The sequence below is a fragment of the Eptatretus burgeri genome, chromosome 4 (assembly GCF_056783735.1).
Source record: "Eptatretus burgeri isolate ZD-2024b chromosome 4, Ebu_testis_v1, whole genome shotgun sequence".
NCBI classification, from domain to species: Eukaryota; Metazoa; Chordata; class Myxini; order Myxiniformes; family Myxinidae; genus Eptatretus; species Eptatretus burgeri.
The window spans coordinates 37,977,389-37,996,481 of NC_140964.1; the positions used below are offsets into that span (position 1 = coordinate 37,977,389).

General features: G+C 43.5%; 1 protein-coding gene across 3 annotated transcripts in view; it reads right to left on the reverse strand.

Annotated features, from left to right (window-relative positions):
* Positions 1-14,507, reverse strand: part of HECTD1 (HECT domain E3 ubiquitin protein ligase 1) — a 98,963-nt gene extending 84,456 nt beyond the window's left edge. For 2 of the 3 annotated variants that reach the window (XM_085877449.1, XM_085877452.1), the window contains exons 1-8: positions 14,295-14,507; positions 13,651-13,791; positions 10,320-10,554; positions 9,157-9,384; positions 8,725-9,012; positions 8,340-8,610; positions 8,104-8,180; positions 813-911 (exon numbers count right to left, since the gene is read on the reverse strand). In XM_085877449.1, the coding sequence (XP_085733575.1) occupies positions 813-911; positions 8,104-8,180; positions 8,340-8,610; positions 8,725-9,012; positions 9,157-9,384; positions 10,320-10,554; positions 13,651-13,790 (1,338 nt within the window). In that variant the 5' untranslated portion in view covers position 13,791; positions 14,295-14,507. Of the gene's footprint in view, positions 1-812; positions 912-8,103; positions 8,181-8,339; positions 8,611-8,724; positions 9,013-9,156; positions 9,385-10,319; positions 10,555-13,650; positions 13,792-14,135; positions 14,155-14,294 lie in introns of those variants that run through there. The other variant, XM_085877450.1, reaches the window with a different exon arrangement.
* Between the last annotated feature and the right edge of the window lie 4,586 nt (positions 14,508-19,093).

Genomic DNA, 19,093 nt, shown 5'->3' on the forward strand with positions numbered 1-19,093 from the left:
TTAAATACTTGGGATCAACTGTCCAAAGTAACGGAGAGTGTGGGAGAGAAGTGAAAAGAGAGTGCAGGCAGGATGGAGTGGGTGGAGAAGAGTTGCAGGAGTGATTTGTGACAGAAGGGTAGCTGCAAGAGTGAAGGGGAAAGTATACAAGACGGTAGTGAGACCAGCTATGTTGTATGGTTTGGAGGCGGTGGCACTAACAAAAGACAGGAAGCAGAGCTGGAGGTGGCACGGTTAAAGATGCGGCGAGTCTCGTTGGGAGTGACGAGGATGGATAGGATAAGAAATGAGTGTATTAGAGGGACAGCGCAGGTAGGACGGTTTGGAGACAAAGTGAGAGGCGAGATTGAGATGGTTTGGACATGTGCACAGGAGGGAAACGGAGTATATCGGGAGAAGGATGTTGAAGATGGAGCCGCCAGGCAGGAGGAGAAGAGGAAGGCCAAAGAAGAGGTTCATGGATGCGGTGAGGGCGGACATGCGGGTGGTTGGAGTGTCAATGGAAGATGTGGAGGATAGAGCAAAATGGAGACAGTTGGTCCGCTGTGGCGACCCCTAACGGGAGCAAGCCGAAAGAGGAAGAAGAAGATATATATATATATATATATATATATATATATATATATATATATATATATATATATATATATATATATATATATATATATATATATATATATATATATATATATATATATATATGTTAGAGCACCACAGCAACACACCAGTAAGTACGACGACAACAATCCCACCCCAAAAACCATCATATCTAACAACAGAGGACCACACAAAGATCCTGAATGTGATCTTACTTTAGCAACCTGCGGCCGTCCAAAGCACGCAGCATAATGAAGAGATGATGAACGCTGACCCCTGTTCACGTCCGATCCTCTTTCACAAAGAAATTCCACCTGTGCAAAGACATTCCACACAATTTAAATTCAGTGATTACGAATTGCATTAAAAATAAGAAAACCAAAAAAATAATAATAATTACCAAAAAGGAGAAGAGTTAAAATAAATACAATAATTAGAGAGCATCCGAAAATGCAAAGTTCGTGCACTTTGTACTCGGACTTCCTCCATTTATTACTAAATGGTACCTTTGACCTTTCGACCAAATGATTAATTTGTCTTTTCCATATTCTCATTATAAAGCTTGGTTGAAAATTTGATGACAAAAGCACAAATGGGAAACTAGTTACAGCCAGGACAGACACACAGCCAGCCACACACGATTGCAAAACACAGTCTCTCCAAATGTGGGGACAGGCTAATAAAAAGGACAAACAAATAAACAAAAAGATGGACAAGAATTTGCTTTACTAAAACACGTCAACATCCCAGGAAGAGCTCAGAAATGGCAGATTTGTACAATCACAGAAGCCAAAAGCATCAGCACACAGGCTCTCAGAAAAATCTACCCATCGTCATAAATCTGACACATCAGCTCGACAACAAAAATGGGTTAAACAAACAAGTATTCGAATTTTAAAATAATTTATAAATACAGTAATCAATAAAGAAACTTATGCAAGACAAATCAATCAATGGTTCAACTTTACCTCACTCTTTCCAACTGAACAATAGTTCAAGAACAAATTTCAGGCTGGAGGTCAGATGCAATGTCACTGGATATTGCTGTGCTTGTGACCAAGATAACCCCAATCATTTATCTTTATTCCTCCCTCAACCAAGTAAGCTTTCTGCCATTATTAACCTTCCACCCATCCAATGCAAGTTTCAGATACAAAACAACAAACGTGGATAATATCAAGAATTGCAATGGAATAGGACTATTCATGAAGGCGACTGTCGTTCATGCCTGGTGTTGGCATAATGCTTAGGGTGGTGGGCTTGGGATCCTAGGATCCTGAGTTCAAATCCCTCTCAGCTGTTGAATTAATAAGAGGTGGGGTTGACTGCCTGTCATACTTCTGAGGTCGGCAAAATGAGTGCCAGCATGCTGGTCTCCTGTGTTGGAGTGGCGACCGGTCCAGGATTGTACCCAAAAGCCAAGGAGACTGCTTAGGCAGCACCAACGCTCTGCACAGAGTATGGTCCCAATGGACGGATGGATGGTCGTTCGGCATCAGTGAAAAATGTAAACACTGATCAATTAAAAGCTATGAAGAGCATGTTAACCACCGTATGAAGCAAGGTGCAGTTGATGTTTTGAGTGCGAGCCCTTCGTTGAGCAAAACAAATAACCACACCACACCCCCACCACTCTCCATACAACTCGACCTGTGTAGCAGAAAGATGACCAAAATATCTTTATAAAAATAACCATTATTTTGCTCAACATATACAAACAACTAAAACACGATTAAAGAGAGAACACAAATGATAAGAGATGATTATAGGGAGAGACACACAATGGCCAAATATGCAGACAGAAAGCAAGTTCAAACTTTCCTTTCTCCAAGCACCCGACGATCCCAATGCCTGGAACGTGACTCTCTTGCCAAATAAAGACTGGCCCACCATCACATCAGTTCCTAACATTGACTGCGCTGAGTATTTTTCTTACAATGGATCAACTTCTCTTGTGCACAAGCTTATCCCATTGCACATTCAACTTTTACGTCCATCATCTCGACCCTGATACACCAATGGCATGTGGTCAAGCCATTGCAAGAAAACAATATTAACCAGAATTTGCGGCGTCATGGTTGGAGCATCCGCTCAATCTGGGAGGTTGGCAGTTTGACAACCAGCCAAGGAATACCAAAGACTTTAACAACAACAAAAAAAAGACCGCCTGTCCTGAAGCTCACCTGGATCAGGAGCAGTCACTCAAACCCCCCACAAACCCACTCAGACCCTGATTTTTTTTAATGCTGTGAACAAAATTTGGTACATCATGGGTGATGAAGGTTGCGGTCAGGTTTCATTGAAATTGGGTGTGTAGTTTCAGAAGAGAGAGAAAATACCTATTTTAGGGGGGGGGTCAAACCCCTCCCCCATAATGAGTGCAGATTTTGATGCCCAACAAAGCAAAAGCATATGAAGCTTATGGCCAAGTTTCATCAAAATCATGTGTTTGGTTTAAGCGATGATGACAGTCAGACTGACTGACTCTTACGGACACTGCTCAATCACATAAGCTCACCTGACTGAAGTCCAGGTGAGCTAAAAATGATACCTGCTACTTCCTCACTTCATGCTCAGCATTTAAAAAGGATGGAGGATGAACAAAAACCATAGCTTGACAAGCCCAATAGCCTCCCTCCTGCATACATTGAAGTTCCTTGAAAGAAAACTAATTTATGTTCTCCTCTTCAAAAGCAAACCATTATAACAGTAACTGCAGTCTCCAAGCACAGTTCAGAACCATTATGTATTTGCCTGACAAAGAGCCAAGGCCCAACATCAGGCTCACCTGCAATCCCAATTCTCCAAACTCCGATGGGAGCTGGTCAGGTCTGTCTGGTATAATATTACTCTCTCCTAAATGACAGTCACACTGGACAGTGCTTTAGAAAAAGCCAAGTTTTTGAACTCACAGCTTCACTCAAAAAGCCAAGGTCCCGAGTCTGGCCCTTCCTGCATGAACTCTTTCCCCATTACAGAATGTTCCCTCCCGCATGTAGACTTCGCCCTTGCCATTGCGATCTTTTTTGCCGAGCTCAACACCTCCTACAACCAGTCCAGATGGAGTAAGTGTTTTAATACTCAGGAACCCTCTCTCCATGTCTCTTGCACACATCCTTCTTCAGTCATACATCTCTCCTTTTTCTTTTTACGCCCTTCTTTAATGTGCCATTTCCTCTATTTTGGAAGGTTACGAACATCACTCCCATTCATAAGAAAAGTTCCAAAACTCATCCCCTCAAACGATAGATCGACCCACCTTCTCCGCACCATAGACCAAGTAAAGGATTCCATCAATGCCGTGGATGTGAAGCACTATCGCTTTTTCAACTCGCTTATCTCTGACAACCAGTTTCGTTTCTGACATGGACATTCCACCATGCACATATTGCTCCTTCCGAGACAGCAATGGATGGATGCCCTGAACCTCAAGTAAGAGGTTGGAGCAATCTCGTTGGATACCCCTCGAGTCTGGCACTATCCAGAATCCAGCCTGGATTTGCAAGTGGTCTTACTTTGGTATTCAGTGACCCACGGCTCAAGTCCCAGACCGATTTCCTCAAAGAGCGGAAACAGCGAGAGCTCCTCAGTGGTGTCCTTTCATTTCAAGTTGGGGTACCACAAAGGCAGCATCTTACGACCTATGTTATTCTCAATCTGCAATAGATGATCTATCTAATTACCTTGAAAACAAACTTTACCATTTTGCCAATGACTACACCTGTGGAAAATAATGCCACACTTGTGAAATGCCAGTAGCTGCAGAACCCCATTTAATCAGATCCAGACAAAATAAGCCAATGATCAACTACTTGGAGAAGACGACGTTGATCTGCCAAGTCATGTGCTCTCAACAAGGATTGGCATTCTATCTCTGTAGCCAATCCACTTCTTTGGACAGCCACTGGAGCTCCTTAGACTCAATATCTGTCATCGTCTTTTGGAGGAAGGACGTCACCAAGCTAGCATCATAAAAGCCAGTCACAGTCTGGGTTATTGATCAGAGCCACGGCATTCCTTAGCTGAACAAAGATCGAAGGTGTACAAAGCATTCATCGTGCTTTATGGAATACTACTCCCCACTATGGGCTGGTGATTCTGCTTCCCATCTTACTCCTCTTGAGGTGGTTAAAACAAAGACAAACATTCTGAAGCATTAGTATCTCAAGACAGGAGGCACATACCCATGGACTGCAACTCTCCTACAGGTGGCAAGTACCATTTTACGCAAGTTTACATCTGGCATTGCTCCTCCTGCCCTCTCCTACCTCTGGTCACAAGTGTTCAGGACACAAGTGTTCCTGCTCACCCTTCAAAGGTTCAGACAGTTTGCCCACCTGTATTCACTCATCTCCTTATTCTCCCATTGGTTATTGCTCCATTTGTGAGTTTCAGGAGGTGCGAGGAAGTTCTCCTTGAACTCAACATCTCCACCTCCTATTTTTTGGTAAAGGATCATGATTCATGAACCAAACTGTAAAAGTCTCATTCTCATAGCCTCGTTCCAAGGGCTCTTTTCATAATCTTAACTGAACCGTTGACAGCCTCCACTTGTAGCTTGTGTGTAGTGATATTCCCTGGAATGATTTTTAAGTACTCAGTAAGGGTTTTCTTTATCATTCCTGTCGCTCCAACTATCACTGGTATAATTTCAGATCTTCAATTTCCACATCCTCTTAACCTCATTTTTAGACCCTGGTATTTGGTCATTTTCCTTACAACTGTGGCATTTAATCCAGTCATTGGGAACTGAAACCTCGAACAACAATGCTGACTTTTCCTTTTTGTGTTTGAGCACCATGTCCAGACGCAATGCTTTGTTTGCAATGTCTACACTTGATGGGATCATGTTGTCATGCATGAGCATCATTTGTTGTGCATTGGCGAGCATCTCCTAATTGTGTCCATTATCTTGCCCAACTCACTTAAAACTTTTGAATATGCTGCCCACAATTACCTCATGCGCTTGCCAATGCACATCCATGGATTATTTTTCATTCCGTTCCTCATTTCTGTTTTATTCCTCCTTGTGCACGTCTAACCCTGCCCTTTCATAGTTTGTAGATCTGCTGTCCATTGTCATTTGCCTCCACCCTTGTGCTTAAAAAATAAATAAATAAATAAAACCAGAAACATCACATTTCCAAATAAATAATTGGATATCATGTCGGCTACATTTTTGAAGCAACCGAAGTACAGATCTGGCAATGTTTGGATTCCCCAAATGTCGTCTATTGTGATGCAGCAGAGCAGGCGAAAAACACAAATTGCATTGAAACATGGAAATAAGCAGTATGCTGAACACACAAAATAATTTTCCAAGCAAATGTTACATTTATCGGTTAAGCAAATAATTTCCTCAAGCATCCAATCATGTTAAAATGAAAATATATGAGGCCCAGCGAGGAGTGATGTAAGCGACATTTTTTAATGATATGATGATAGGGGAAGGGTTAAAATAGTGCAACATGGCATTAACTCCAAAATGGCCGATGTGGCCCTTACATCACACCTCCTCGCGGCGCCTCATAATATATATATATATATATATATATATTATATATATATATATATATATATATATATATATATATATATATATATTATATATATATATATATATATATTGTTGCGAATTCGCGCCCGGCGGCGTGCGATCGGCCGCTCGACTCGATGGTGACCGCGTCGCCCACCGGAACGGACAATTCTGTCGTGACCCTCTCGGACCAACGCCGGGAGCTAGTCACGGGTGGGGGTTTAACCTCACCACGATCGTGCCAATTGCCCACCCGCGCAGGATAGGGTTGCTCGCCAAATTCGATCTACCTAAGTACCTGCGCGAATGATCGACCGGGCGATCGCACCACAGGCAGACTCCGGACATGAACCGCTTAAGCGGTCCGTTCCGTGCTACATTGATAACAGAGCGGTGTTATCGTTGGCCTCGACGGTTCCGATTAATTATCGGGCATATTAAGCCCAATACGAACCCTATACGTGAAGCAGGATGGAGGGTCAATTAAAAGGAAGGAGACGAAGCGAAACGGGAAAACAGTTCAACACAATGCACATTTATTCTGCGGCACACGGAAAGCACGTATATACAGCCACAATAATCAAAATGCACATATTAAGCGAAAGCAAGAGTTAAACCGAATACGCGTACACACGGCAACACTTAAACAGTTCTACTTTACAGACTGCGCCAACACACATTTACTCAAAAGCAAAGGAAAGAAGCCACCCTCAGACAAGGGGGCAGACGGGGCCCGTGGGCTTTTATAGCGTGGGACTTGGCAGACCGAACGAGTCCCACGAGACCGTTGCAGGTTACCTGCACCCTCGCAGTGCGATGGTGGGCGAGTTCTCTCTCCGGCGCTCCTTGTACGAACGCGCAGGTCCACGCGACTCATCTGGCAGAGCAGCGCCTCCAGTCCGCGTCCCCTCCGCGACGGCCGGACTCTCCACCAACTGCAAGCTCCAACGAGCGGGTCGCTCTACGGACCGCTTCTCCAAGACCCAGAAGGGCAGAAGGGCAGAAGACCATGAACCGCCGACTGCCACTGACACGCTCACCGACGGCCCTGACCTCCTCAGCGGCGCCTCCGTGCACCCTTTTATTTCCCCGGCACCACGCCCCTCCCTTTGCGGCACGCGGGGGGGGAACATTCCACCAGAGAAATCGGGGCCGGAGTTGAGTTCCAACCGTCATTCTTGTTTACCAGAGAAGTCGGGGTGGGAGTTGTTGTTCCCCTTTTGTGTTCGTGGAGATGTTGACGGTTGCTGGCGGAGTGGTGAGGATGGCGTGGTTATTGAGGCAGGTGTGGTTGTGGTTGTTGTGCGATGGCGGTTGAGACGTGGTTGGTTAAAAATAAAGATGAACAGAAAAACGGCTATCTCAAAGCGTCGCAGCCCGAATGAATCGGGGCTAACTACACATGTACTTAGAGATATCTCACCTACGGGCCCTTCATGGTGTAATGCGAATTTTCACAGCCGTAACAATATGTATATATATATATATATATATATATATATATATATATATATATAAAAACATACAGCAGTGGTTTCAGTAGTTTCTGGCATTGGTGACTAAGCAGCGTACATATAAATAGTTTTTAAAAAAATTTTAAAAACCACAATGCAATTCCACGATGTGCAAGGAATACCACGTTGGCTACTTTCCATACCCGGAGCATGAGCATAGCCAATGAACTCTGCTCACGTCGGTCGCAGCTGCTTCGGAAGAGTTGCTGTGAATCTCAATCTCGATTGGTGGCACTAAATACCAAATAAAGTTCTATCCAACAACCTCTGGAAAGTCCAGTCAAAGTGAAATTTGATTTGAAAGGGTCATGGGGAATGTCCCCACTACTATCCACACCCCCTCCACTCTCCCCCATCCCACACTGGGGTGGGAGGATGTGTTTATATTTTATTTTATGCTATGCAGCATAGGCAACCAGCTACTTTCATAGAAACCAGAAAATGTTTTTGCCGTACCATTTCTTGTGTTCCAAATGCTGATGCCCAGTTCAACAAACTTTGACCAACATCGTCCATGAAATTGACTTCGAAAGCTGCAACATTTGGAAGAATACAGCATTATACTCCAAAACATTACAAGTGATGCCTTGTACCAATCTCAAAATAAGTAACACTTTAGGCAATGTCCACAATTGAGCAACTTTATGAAGTCATAAAAAAAATACAAAAATAAAACCAAAGCAACAAATTACCTCCAGTGTCTATGGCATCGATAAGAGCATCTGTGTCCTTGCTTCTTATGCAGTCGATGAGCTGGCGATGAGAGCGCTCCCCAGAGCTATCAAGGCGTCGCAAGCCGGGAATTCGACTGGCAGAACTCGTGCTAGACTTTGGCAAGGCTTTTCTTCCTTCAAAAAGCAGCACCAACAGCAGATCGACAAGCCTCATGGTGTCCAAGCAGCACCGCTCATCACCTTGCACTGCCCTCTCGATGGCATCTGGCAACGGTGCACGCAGCAAGTCCTAAAAGAGATTAAGAATTTGAAAAAGGTCATTTTCACTCTCAATCATGTAATCATTGCCAAGTTGATCACCTATGAACTGCACCGAGCATCAAAGCGGCAAATGCTCTCATACCCGTGTAACAATTGGGGATCCACGGCACAGAGTGGAGAGCAAGCTGATGATGGTTGAAACTTGGCTGCTAAGTTTTGACTCTGGCGTTGACGTTATGGCAGGTGGAGGACCACGACTGGGTTTTTGCGTGCCTGTAGCACTTGGTCCTGGTGCAAGACCCCCAGCAGCAGCTAATCGAGACAATAATTCTGCAGTCAGGCCGTGCTTCGCAAGCGGTGCTGGGTCAACACCACGGCGCATAAATCTGTCAGCTAAGGACGCGAAGCAGCGTAGAGCCCCATCAGATACCTGTGCACGATAAAAAAAAAAAAAGTGTAAGATAAAAGGCTACTATGGAAAAAATCCAAGTCTATGGAGGAATGAGTAAACCCACAAGGTCTGGTTGGGCCCAAGATGTTCCATCAAAAACCAGAAATGGTTTGAGAAAAGTACCTGGTGGTCTTCATGTTTCAATAAACTTGAAAGTGCTTCAACACACGACTCGAGAGTCGAGTCATGTGGCTCCATTTTTCCACACAACCTTGACACGACAGCCATAGCAGAATGCAGCGTATCTTTGTGTACCAAATATCCAGAATCCAGGATGAATGCAAGAACATAACTGAGACCACAGGCCTCCAAAACAGCACCGGACTCTCGCGTACATATCAGCTCAAGAACCTACAATCAAGATGGAAATAAAAATCAATCAGCTACTGCAGTCCAGGAAAGAGTGATATATAAATGATATTATTGGTTAAATTAGATTTTTTTTTTGAACAACAAGGTTTTGATGCCAAATATCTACAGATATAGCAAGAATGCGGGGGTGAGTGGTGTGTGTTCCTCTTCTTGCATATGGTAGCTTGGCTGCCAGGTAGCTATCATTTTGTTGGGGCATGACAATGCTGCTGATGCTGTTCCTCCACACAAGTACACTGGTACTCAATTTGCTGACCTCGGAAGGGTGACAGGCCGAGTCAAACCCACCTGGTGTTAATTCAGTGGACACGGGGCTCAAACGTAGGAACCTAAGATCCCAAGTCAGCCACATTAACCACCCAGCTAACACCAGGCTTGACAGGTGTGTGTGTGTGTGTGTGTGTGTGTGTGTGTGTGTGTGTGTGTGTGTGTGTGTGTGTGTGTGTGTGTGTGTGTGTGTGTGTGTGTGTGTGTGTGTGTGTGTGTGTGTGTGTGTGTGTGTGTGTGTGTGTGTGTGTGTGTGTGTGTGTGTGTGTGTGTGTGTGTGTGTGTGTGTGTGTGTGTGTGTGTGTGTGTGTGTGTGTGTACGCACTTGTGGAGGATGTGGGGAGGGGGGGGTGGGGAAAACAATCAATGTACAAAAACATGGGCACAATCAGAAGAAAAATAAAAATAAAACCACACCATAATGACAAGCCCAAATAAGGAATCAAACTCATGACAAGTTATCAAAGAGTAGGCGTATGAACTAGGATGTTAGGAGAATGGACAAATCAACGTGGAAACTGAGATCCCATTGTCACAAGCAATGGGCTCAGGTAAGAATGTGAAAATAGGCCAAAATAATCTCCAAATAACAAAAGAGAGGGCGAGGGAGTGGGAATCAAGACATACAGGCTTTGAACAAGCTGTACCTTGACACATTGCTCCGCCAAATCTCGACTTGTTCGGTTGTTGAGTTCGACGACTTCAAGACGATTGCACAAAGCTTTGACTGCCCCATCCACCGCAACTATCCGTCGAGTGCACTCGGCAGACACGTCCAAATAATAAGTTATTGCACGAGCAGTAACTTCCAGGACATTATCTGGGGCACATTCATCCAAGAAGATTCTGCACAATGCTGGCAAGAAGGTCCTTGGAGGACACCTGAAAATGACAAATGCAGACAATGTGGAGATGAGATTATTACATCAAAAGCAGCTCAGGTTAGCAGATGAACCCAGCTTTTGGCAGTCATTTTAATCGTTAGTATGTGTGATGGACTGGCAGGCTATCCTTGAATTATGGACACTTGCTGAAAAGAAGGGCTGTCTACCTGGGTTTGCGTCTCGGCCAAGTTTTCAACTGTCATCCTGGTGTGTTTCACATTCAGGGCAATACATCAGCATGTAGGCCCTCGGATGGACATCAAACTAGTCGTCCCATCTCCCATCATTAGTAAGTGGACGTTAAAGATCTCACGGTGTCCTTCACAAAGACGAGGCAAGTTATCGCCAGAAACCGGATCAAGTTCCACATTCCTGCCTGGCCTGCAGCCAGCAAGTGGTCCTAGCCTTCCTAGAGGTTCCTTGATACCAGATGACACAGATTACTATCATGAGAATGTGCTTCATGGCCGACAGCAGCTTCTGCACTTAGAAATAAAATAAACAAGTGGTGCCAGGCACAACAAATCCCACCCATTTTGTAATTTTGACCAATGACCATGACCCCCAAAACTTCGGACCTGACCGATCTTCACAAATATGCATTTTTCACGATAGGAATGGGTAGTATTATAAGTGACAAATATAATAATGTTCACTATAAGCTTAGTTTGAAGTAAATCAGATCATTTTTGACGAAGTTGTGAGCGAAAAACGATTTTAATCTTTTCGTGACCTTGACCTTTGATCCAATTGGACCCAAAAGTTAATGGGGTTGTCCAAGGTTCATTGCCCACCTGTGGATTAAATTTGATAGTTTGCTAAAGCCGTTTTGCCGTAAAGTTGCTAACAGACAGACAGACAAACAAGCCGGTAGGCGACATGGCTGCTCGTTCTAGATGGAAAGCTGGCCGACGTGACTCGCCGATATTCATGTACATGCTATCAATCAATATGATTATCACAGCCCTCTTCGTTTGGGCCCAGAAACCCACCTTGTGAAATTTCAGGGATGTTTCCAAAGAGACTCTAACAAATGGCAGCCCTGGAAATTCCATTTATCTATTCGCTAAAGATTTTATTTTTTATATGATGCTGTAAGACATTCTCCTTGGGCACAAAAAAAAAAAAAAAACAGGTCCCTCGGAGGTATTGATTTTTTTTGTACAGTCCACAATAAGTGTACGATGTGCGATAAAGTATTTTAGCTGTTGCTAAGCAACAGAGGTGTGCATAGCAACCATTCATTTTTGTGTACATGCAATCCACATTGTACACATTTCACCCAAGTTTCATCAAAATCAGACTTTCTCTTAGAGAGATATTCGCAATTAACAGTTTCTGAAATGTTCAACATGTACTCGCCCAAAACCTATCTCCTCCTACAAATATTTTTTGTTCGGGCTGCAAATTGGCATGAAGGGAGCCAGATAGATTGCGCACAGAACTCTAAGCTTGGATTTTTCTTTTTGATTTTATGACCACTTTAAAGGGCCGTTGCTATGCCGCTGCTAGGGCCCGGGTTCCCATATTCGAAAGCACACGATTCCCAAAAATATTGGTCCGACCTACCAAATTTCATTGGAATTGGTTTAGCCCCTAGGCTTGACCAAAGTTTCACGGACAGACAGATGGAAATGTCCAGAATAAGGGTGCTCAAAGAGCAGCCAACAAACTGGACGATTACAATATCCCGCTCCCTCCCTCCGGGGGGTAGGATAATAAATAAAAATTGACCAGGACCTAGGTTGTTTGCACGTTTCACACAAACTGCCTTCTTTGGATAGAAAAAAGGGAAACCACTACTTACAATGACATGACAATTAATATAGTTTTTTTTTTAAACCGAGATTGTGAGACTCATCTTCCTAAGGACGAGCCATGAACATAAAGCATTTGGTTTTAGAGGGAACGTCTGAGTGTTCCTGTTATAACAGGATGAACAAGTGGTGCCAGGCACAACAAATCCCACCCATTTAAGGCATAAAAGTTATTTTGGGGATCAAATTTAAATTTGATACATCCTTAACCTGAATGTTCATTATAAGGAATATTTTAGTCTTAGTTTGAAATCAATTAAACCATTTTTGATGAAGTTATGACTAAAATGATTTTGACATTTCAAAGCCATGTAAGGTCAAAGGTCATGGTGTCAAATGAAAGCAATTAAAGGACTTGATGCATGTTTTCCATAGTAAACACGCATATTCCTAACCTTTTTTGATGTACAATGGAAAATTTGTAATTTTGACCGATGACCATGACCCCCAAAACTTCGGACCCTACTGATCTTCACAAATAGGCATTTTTCACTATAGGAATGGGTAGGATGATAAGTGACAAATAGAATAAGGTTCACTATAAGCTTAGTTTGAAGTATATCAGATCATTTTTGACGAAGTTATGAGCGAAAAACGATTTTGATCTTTTCGTGACCTTGACCTTTGATCCAATTGGACCCAAAAGTTAATGGAGTCGTCCAAGGTTTATTGCCCACCTGTGGATTAAATTTGATAGTGTTTGCTAAAGCCGTTTTGCCGTAAAGTTGCTAACAGACAGACAGACAAACAAACCGGACGATTACAATATCCCGCTCCCTCCCTCCAGGGGGGGGGCGGGGGGGGAGGATAAAAAGATCAAATGTGTTTCACAGAAGTAACGTATACTGTACATGACACAACATGCCCATTAAATTTGGCTTGTACAGCTGTTCAAACGATTATCGCCTAACGGCCCTTTCACCCACTACACCCAGAAAGTTTGGGTATAAATAAAACAAGAGGAGAATTGTTGTGCATTCGAGAAACGTCGGTGTCCCTCAAAAAAAAAAAAAAAAAAAAAAAAAAAAGGACAATGGGAAGCCAGTCTTCACCGAGGTCCAAGTGTCGGTTGACACGAGACAGGTCGAGGCAGCAGGTTGATCGGAGTACGTTTGCTAACCGCCTTGGGAAATGACAAGCTGCTCCTCGTTTCCCCCTCCATGGACGTTAGGGTACTTCGATCCACCTTCTGACGATTCCATCCAACGTCCCCTAAACGCTGTCTTTAGCTCTAAGCCGCCGTCAGTACAGCTTAGCCGTTCCAGACAAATACTTACGTCTCAAAGCATCTGTCCACATTGTCCGACATGAGCAACAGCATACAGAGCTGCTCCAAGGCAATAAGCTGCATGTCCCTCTCGTCGCCCTGGCCCATGTGCAGCCATTCCAGCAACGTATCCGGATCGACATCAGCCATGCTGAAAAAAAAAAAAAAAAATGACACACACACACACACACACACACACACACACACACACACACACACACACACACACACACACACCACGTGGTGAGGAAAGCTTGAACCACAAACTTAAGCCGAACGTGTCGCCACCAAGATCCAATAGAGAATTGTAACGCTGCCAAGAAGCTTACGATAACAATTCAGTTCGGTAAAACTACGTCATTAAAGCCGAAGTATACATTTCATGGAACCGAGATTACCACACTTGTTTACCACACGACGCACGCATGACGAGCACAAACGGCCAAAAAAAAAAACCACAGAAAACACGTTAAAGACAACATAATCCAATCTGACACGAGAGATCCTTGTAAGTTCGACAGGAACTCCTCAGTAGCTGCCGACGAGGCCTGATCGTCGAGGCCTATACAAGTCAATACCCCCCCCCCCCTTCATCGTACAAAAACAACCCCCACAAGCAGCTTTATTACGGGGTAAGTAGGAAAATATACTCACCCCACACGGATGTAATCAACTACAAGACCACCATAATCAATTAAATAACGACAAGTTAATTAGAATTAAAAAACCATTAATTCCTCTCGTCGTTCTTCTCCTCCACCTCCTCCTCCTCAAATATTTATTTTCTCAAGTGAACCTGACCGGACCCAGTCACAAGTCGCGTCTCTCGCTCTCGTCACGCCACGCCACGTGATCACTTAAACGAATCACAGGCTCGCGTCATCAGGCTCCGCCCAGCCATTGCGTGTCCAGCTCGTGCCCTAATCTTAGCTGCTGCCTCGAGGACAAAGAGAAATGTTACCGAGAGCTATAAATATCGTTTCTCCTTTGTCTTAAGGTATTAAATAAACCTGTGATTAAAAATTAGTGTAATCCTTCTTGGACAATCTTCGAATGCAGAAACAATGCCATCCTCAGTGCGATAATACTCCTCGGATGACTCCATACACTTATTGTAAGAAGGAGAAGAAGAAGAATCCTATTGAGATACATCCAAATTTAACAAACCGACACAATGTCCCAAATATAACGATCGTCACGTGATTATTAATCGTCATTTTAAAACAATCACTTTTTATCTGATTGTTATCATTCTGCATTAACTGTTTTTATTTTCTGTGTCGAAATAATTTAAATATGTTGAGAAAAGATTGGGGGTTATTAATAATCAAGCATTCAGGTTATGGGGAGGTGTATAAACAACGCGAAAGAAAATGCACCTTCAGCATTGCAAAGATGCGCGCAATTCAGGTTACCGAGATTGTATTTGTTATCATTCTGGAATAACTGTTTTTATTTTCTGTGTTCAAAGAACTTAAATATGTTGAGAAAAGATTGGGGGTTATTAATGATCAAGCATTCAGGTTATTGGGAGGTGTATAGATAAGCTTGGTGGGGAGCTCCCCCTTCTGACTCCCAATTTATTTCTCTTTATTTTACTCTTCATATCGCACTCTCTGTCGCCGCTGCGAACGCAATGAATTCCTTTGCGGAAATTGTCCGAAAAGGATCGAGTAAAACTGAAAACGACAGCCTGGACAGCATTTGCTCGAGTCCCACACGAGTTTTGTTTCCATGGAGACCGCCATGTTGTTAAGCAGTGCCGCGCACTCCGTTCCGTCGGAGTGCTTGCTTGAGCGCTTTTGAAGCAAGCAAGCCGCTTACTAACAGAACACACCTGCACTGCACCCAAAATCAACAATATAGATAGAGTACGCCATGATATCTTTGCACCAACATTTGAAGACGATATTAGTCAAGCTAAGTACTATGACAAGCAATAAATCTCCTCCAAATGTACAGGAAAAAAATACACATTCATGGCTCAAAAGTGGCTTCAATAGACGACAATAGAGCTGACAATCGCGCGAGAGTTTTTACATGAGAACTGTAATTCAGATTACAAAGAAGGAAAAAATATTCAGTTTATGAACAAAAACGGGCTGGAGGCACGGGGTTATGAGAGGAAGGCAATGAAATAATGAACCTTAAAAAAAAAAGGGGCATCTTTGATAACCGGAAGTTTAGCGGACATGACGTCACAGTCACGTGGAGTTGTCATCGCTGCTGCACGTCTGTGTGAGTATACTGCATGTTCTTACTTCGACCACGTTGCTTTTAAACTTGTATTATTGCGAATACCTTCATTAAAACAAATTGGTGCATTTTAAATCGAAAGTATTGTCAATTTGCAAATGTTAAAGGAAAAGAAGAAGTACGGCGTTATCCAAGCGTCTGATTCACAGTTCAACTACAGTGCTGTATCCTTACTATCATTAACGGATCGGTATTTGTGGGTTTGTCGCGCAACTCCTGCAGTTCTGGGCGAATTACATTCAGTTTTGCTACAGAGGATCAGCATGACCCCAATTCATGTATAGGAGTGTTTATCTGCCGGTGGTCTTCGAGGGGTGAGGGGAAGGGGACGCACATTCTCGATGTAAATGTGTATGATGTAGCGCCTCCTCCAGGTGGTGGAGGGTATTACAAAAAATCCACCACTTACAGTGCAGTGTTCCTGTCCCTACATTTTCCATTGCAGTGAGGTGTTTTGAATTATAAGCCGTTGGCATATTTTTGCTTAAGGCACGTAACCAGGGAGGTGTGTGTGTGTGTGTGTGTGTGTGTGTGTGTGTGTGTGTGTGTGTGTGTGTGTGTGTGTGTGTGTGTGTGTGTGTGTGTGTGTGTGTGTGTGTGTGTGTGTGTGTGTGTTCAGAGCTGTCAGTTGCCTATACACCGCCCAAATAAAGGTATGCGTCAAAATAACGTGTTGCATGCTTGTACCAATATTGCCTGTAGGGTGGGTACTCACCTCTCATCTACAGAGACGTGACAGAAGTAAACGGACACCTTAAATTTATTCATTTCATCTGTATAATGCAGTTTTACTCAGCGATTTGTACTAATATTCGACTATTGATTTGCAGAAACGAGTTCCTCGGTCTTGTACGACAACTCTGCCTCGAGCCCAGGGAGCACACGACCGTTCTGATTTTCAAACAGGACGAATTGTTGGCCAATCAGAAGGTGGAGTCAGCCAGCGTCAGATAGCTCATAACCTTGGCATTCCGCTTTCTACGGTCAATCGGGTGATTGTGCAATTTACCAGCGAAGGCAAGGAATCCACAGCTTCCCGATCTGGGCGGTTACAAAGGTGTCTTTGAGCTGTCAAGCGGTCCATTGAGAAAACTCCCCGTTGCAAGGCAACAGATGTTGCAGAGGAGGTCCAAGTTAGCTCAAGAACTGCTGTGCGGTACATTCATCAACTGGGCTACTATGGGAAAGCAGCTCAGAGAAAATCTCTTCTGAGACCAGCCAACATTCATAGGAGAATGAAGTGGGTTGACGAGATGGCCAACAGACCCTTGGAGTTTTGGCAAGCTGTATTTTTTTTCAGATGATTCCCAATTTGCTCAATTTTCTGAAAGTGGATGCATAGGGGTCTGAAGACTTCCCAGTCAAAAGTTTCTTTGAACCAATTGCAGCCAACTGTCAAACATTGTGGTTTTTCAGTGATGGTGTGGGGAGTAATCTGGAGCACTGGTCGATCAGAGCTTATGGAGTGTGTTAGCAACATCAACTCTACGATACACACTTCTATCCTAGAGGATGGACTTCTTGTCTTCTCCAATGATCAGATGGTCAAAAACAACACTGTTCATGGAAGATGGAGCTCCATGCCACACTGCAAAAAAGACCAAAGAATGGCAGGACAGAAATTGGATCAAGCGACTTCCATGGCCAAGTCAGTCTCCTGACATGAATCCCATTGAACACCTCTAGGCCATATTGGATCGACTATCTATGTTAGTTCTATGCCTGAAAGAGTAAAAGCATTGAAATCTGCAAATGGCAAGTCTACAAAATACTCGTGTATGTATTAAAATGGATCAAATGTTCAATAAATAAATTCTTTAAAAACCATGGTGTCTGTTTACTTCTGTCATGTCTCTGTAAAATATGGTAGAACCTGTTCCTTGTGGAATCGAAAACGGCTTGGCCGATGTCCATCAAATTTTTCATTCGTGCTTGGGGGTACTCAGGGTCGTGGGCATTCAATACACCTCCAACCCCACCCCCAACTGTGCTGGGAGGCGATTTGCGATTGTTGTCTGCACACGTGGAATAGTACAAGTGGTTTAACCACCGATCACTGCCAGATGCATAGGGTATTGAGGATGGGAAAGAAAATAAGGAGGAGGCAGAGGAGATGGGGATCATACTCTGTGCAGAGCGTCGGTGCTGCTTCAGCAGTCTCCTTGGCTATTGGGCACAATCCTGGACGGGTTGCCATCCCGACATTGTATACCAGCATGCGGGCACTCATTTTGCCGACCTCGGAAGGATGACAGGCCAAGTTAACCCCACCTGGTATTAATTCAACAACTGAGCGGGATTTGAACTCAGGACCCTAGGATCCAAAGCCTGCTTCCCAAACCATTAAGCCAACACCAGGCATAAAGAAAATAAGGCTTTTTTGGGGTTAGCAAAGTCGAGGCTCATGGAGGAGCGAGAAATTATGTGTGTCTGTTCATTATGGAATCAAAAACAGCTGAAGCAATCTGCTATTCTTTTATCCTTGCGATTGTTTTGTGGTATTGTTTCCCTGGTTTATTTATGACTTACGAAATCTAAATATTTCGTAAGTATATTGATGACTTCCGTCCTCTGTGTGTTTGTTTGTGTGTGTGTGTTTGTGTGTTTGTTTGTAGGCACGATAACTCGAGAACGGCAGAAGCTACCAATGTCAAATTACACCACGTGATTCAGGAGGGTGATGGCAAGCGCTGATTAGATTTTGGTCAAAATTGGTCAAAGGTCAAGGTCACAGTGAGGTCAATCATAATTCTGTACATTCATGTGGAAAAATGGAGTATTTTTGCTTCGGTCGACGTTACGAGTTCGTTTTAACTTCGATTTTAATTTTGTCTTCGGTTTTTGCGATCGCTTTGGACGCTTAACACTCGGTTGTCGAAATTCCGCTAAAAATCGGATGTTTTGGAGACGTTTTAAGATTGTATCAAAAATATTTCACTCGCTGCGTCACGGCTCGTCAAGTGGTGTAGTGCGCTCTAACAGATGCGTCGTTGAGTCACGTAAAGGTTTTGCGTGTGTGCGCTGACGGTGTTTTCAATAAAGATGGTGCTTAAAAGTCATTTTTTATCCCAATAAAGGTTATCGTCGCATGCCTGACTCGCTAAGCCATCGGATTATGTAAAGATTGTTGGTGATGGCTGAATATTATGGTTTTGTGACTTTGATAAAATAATATTAAATAATTGCGTGGGGAAATG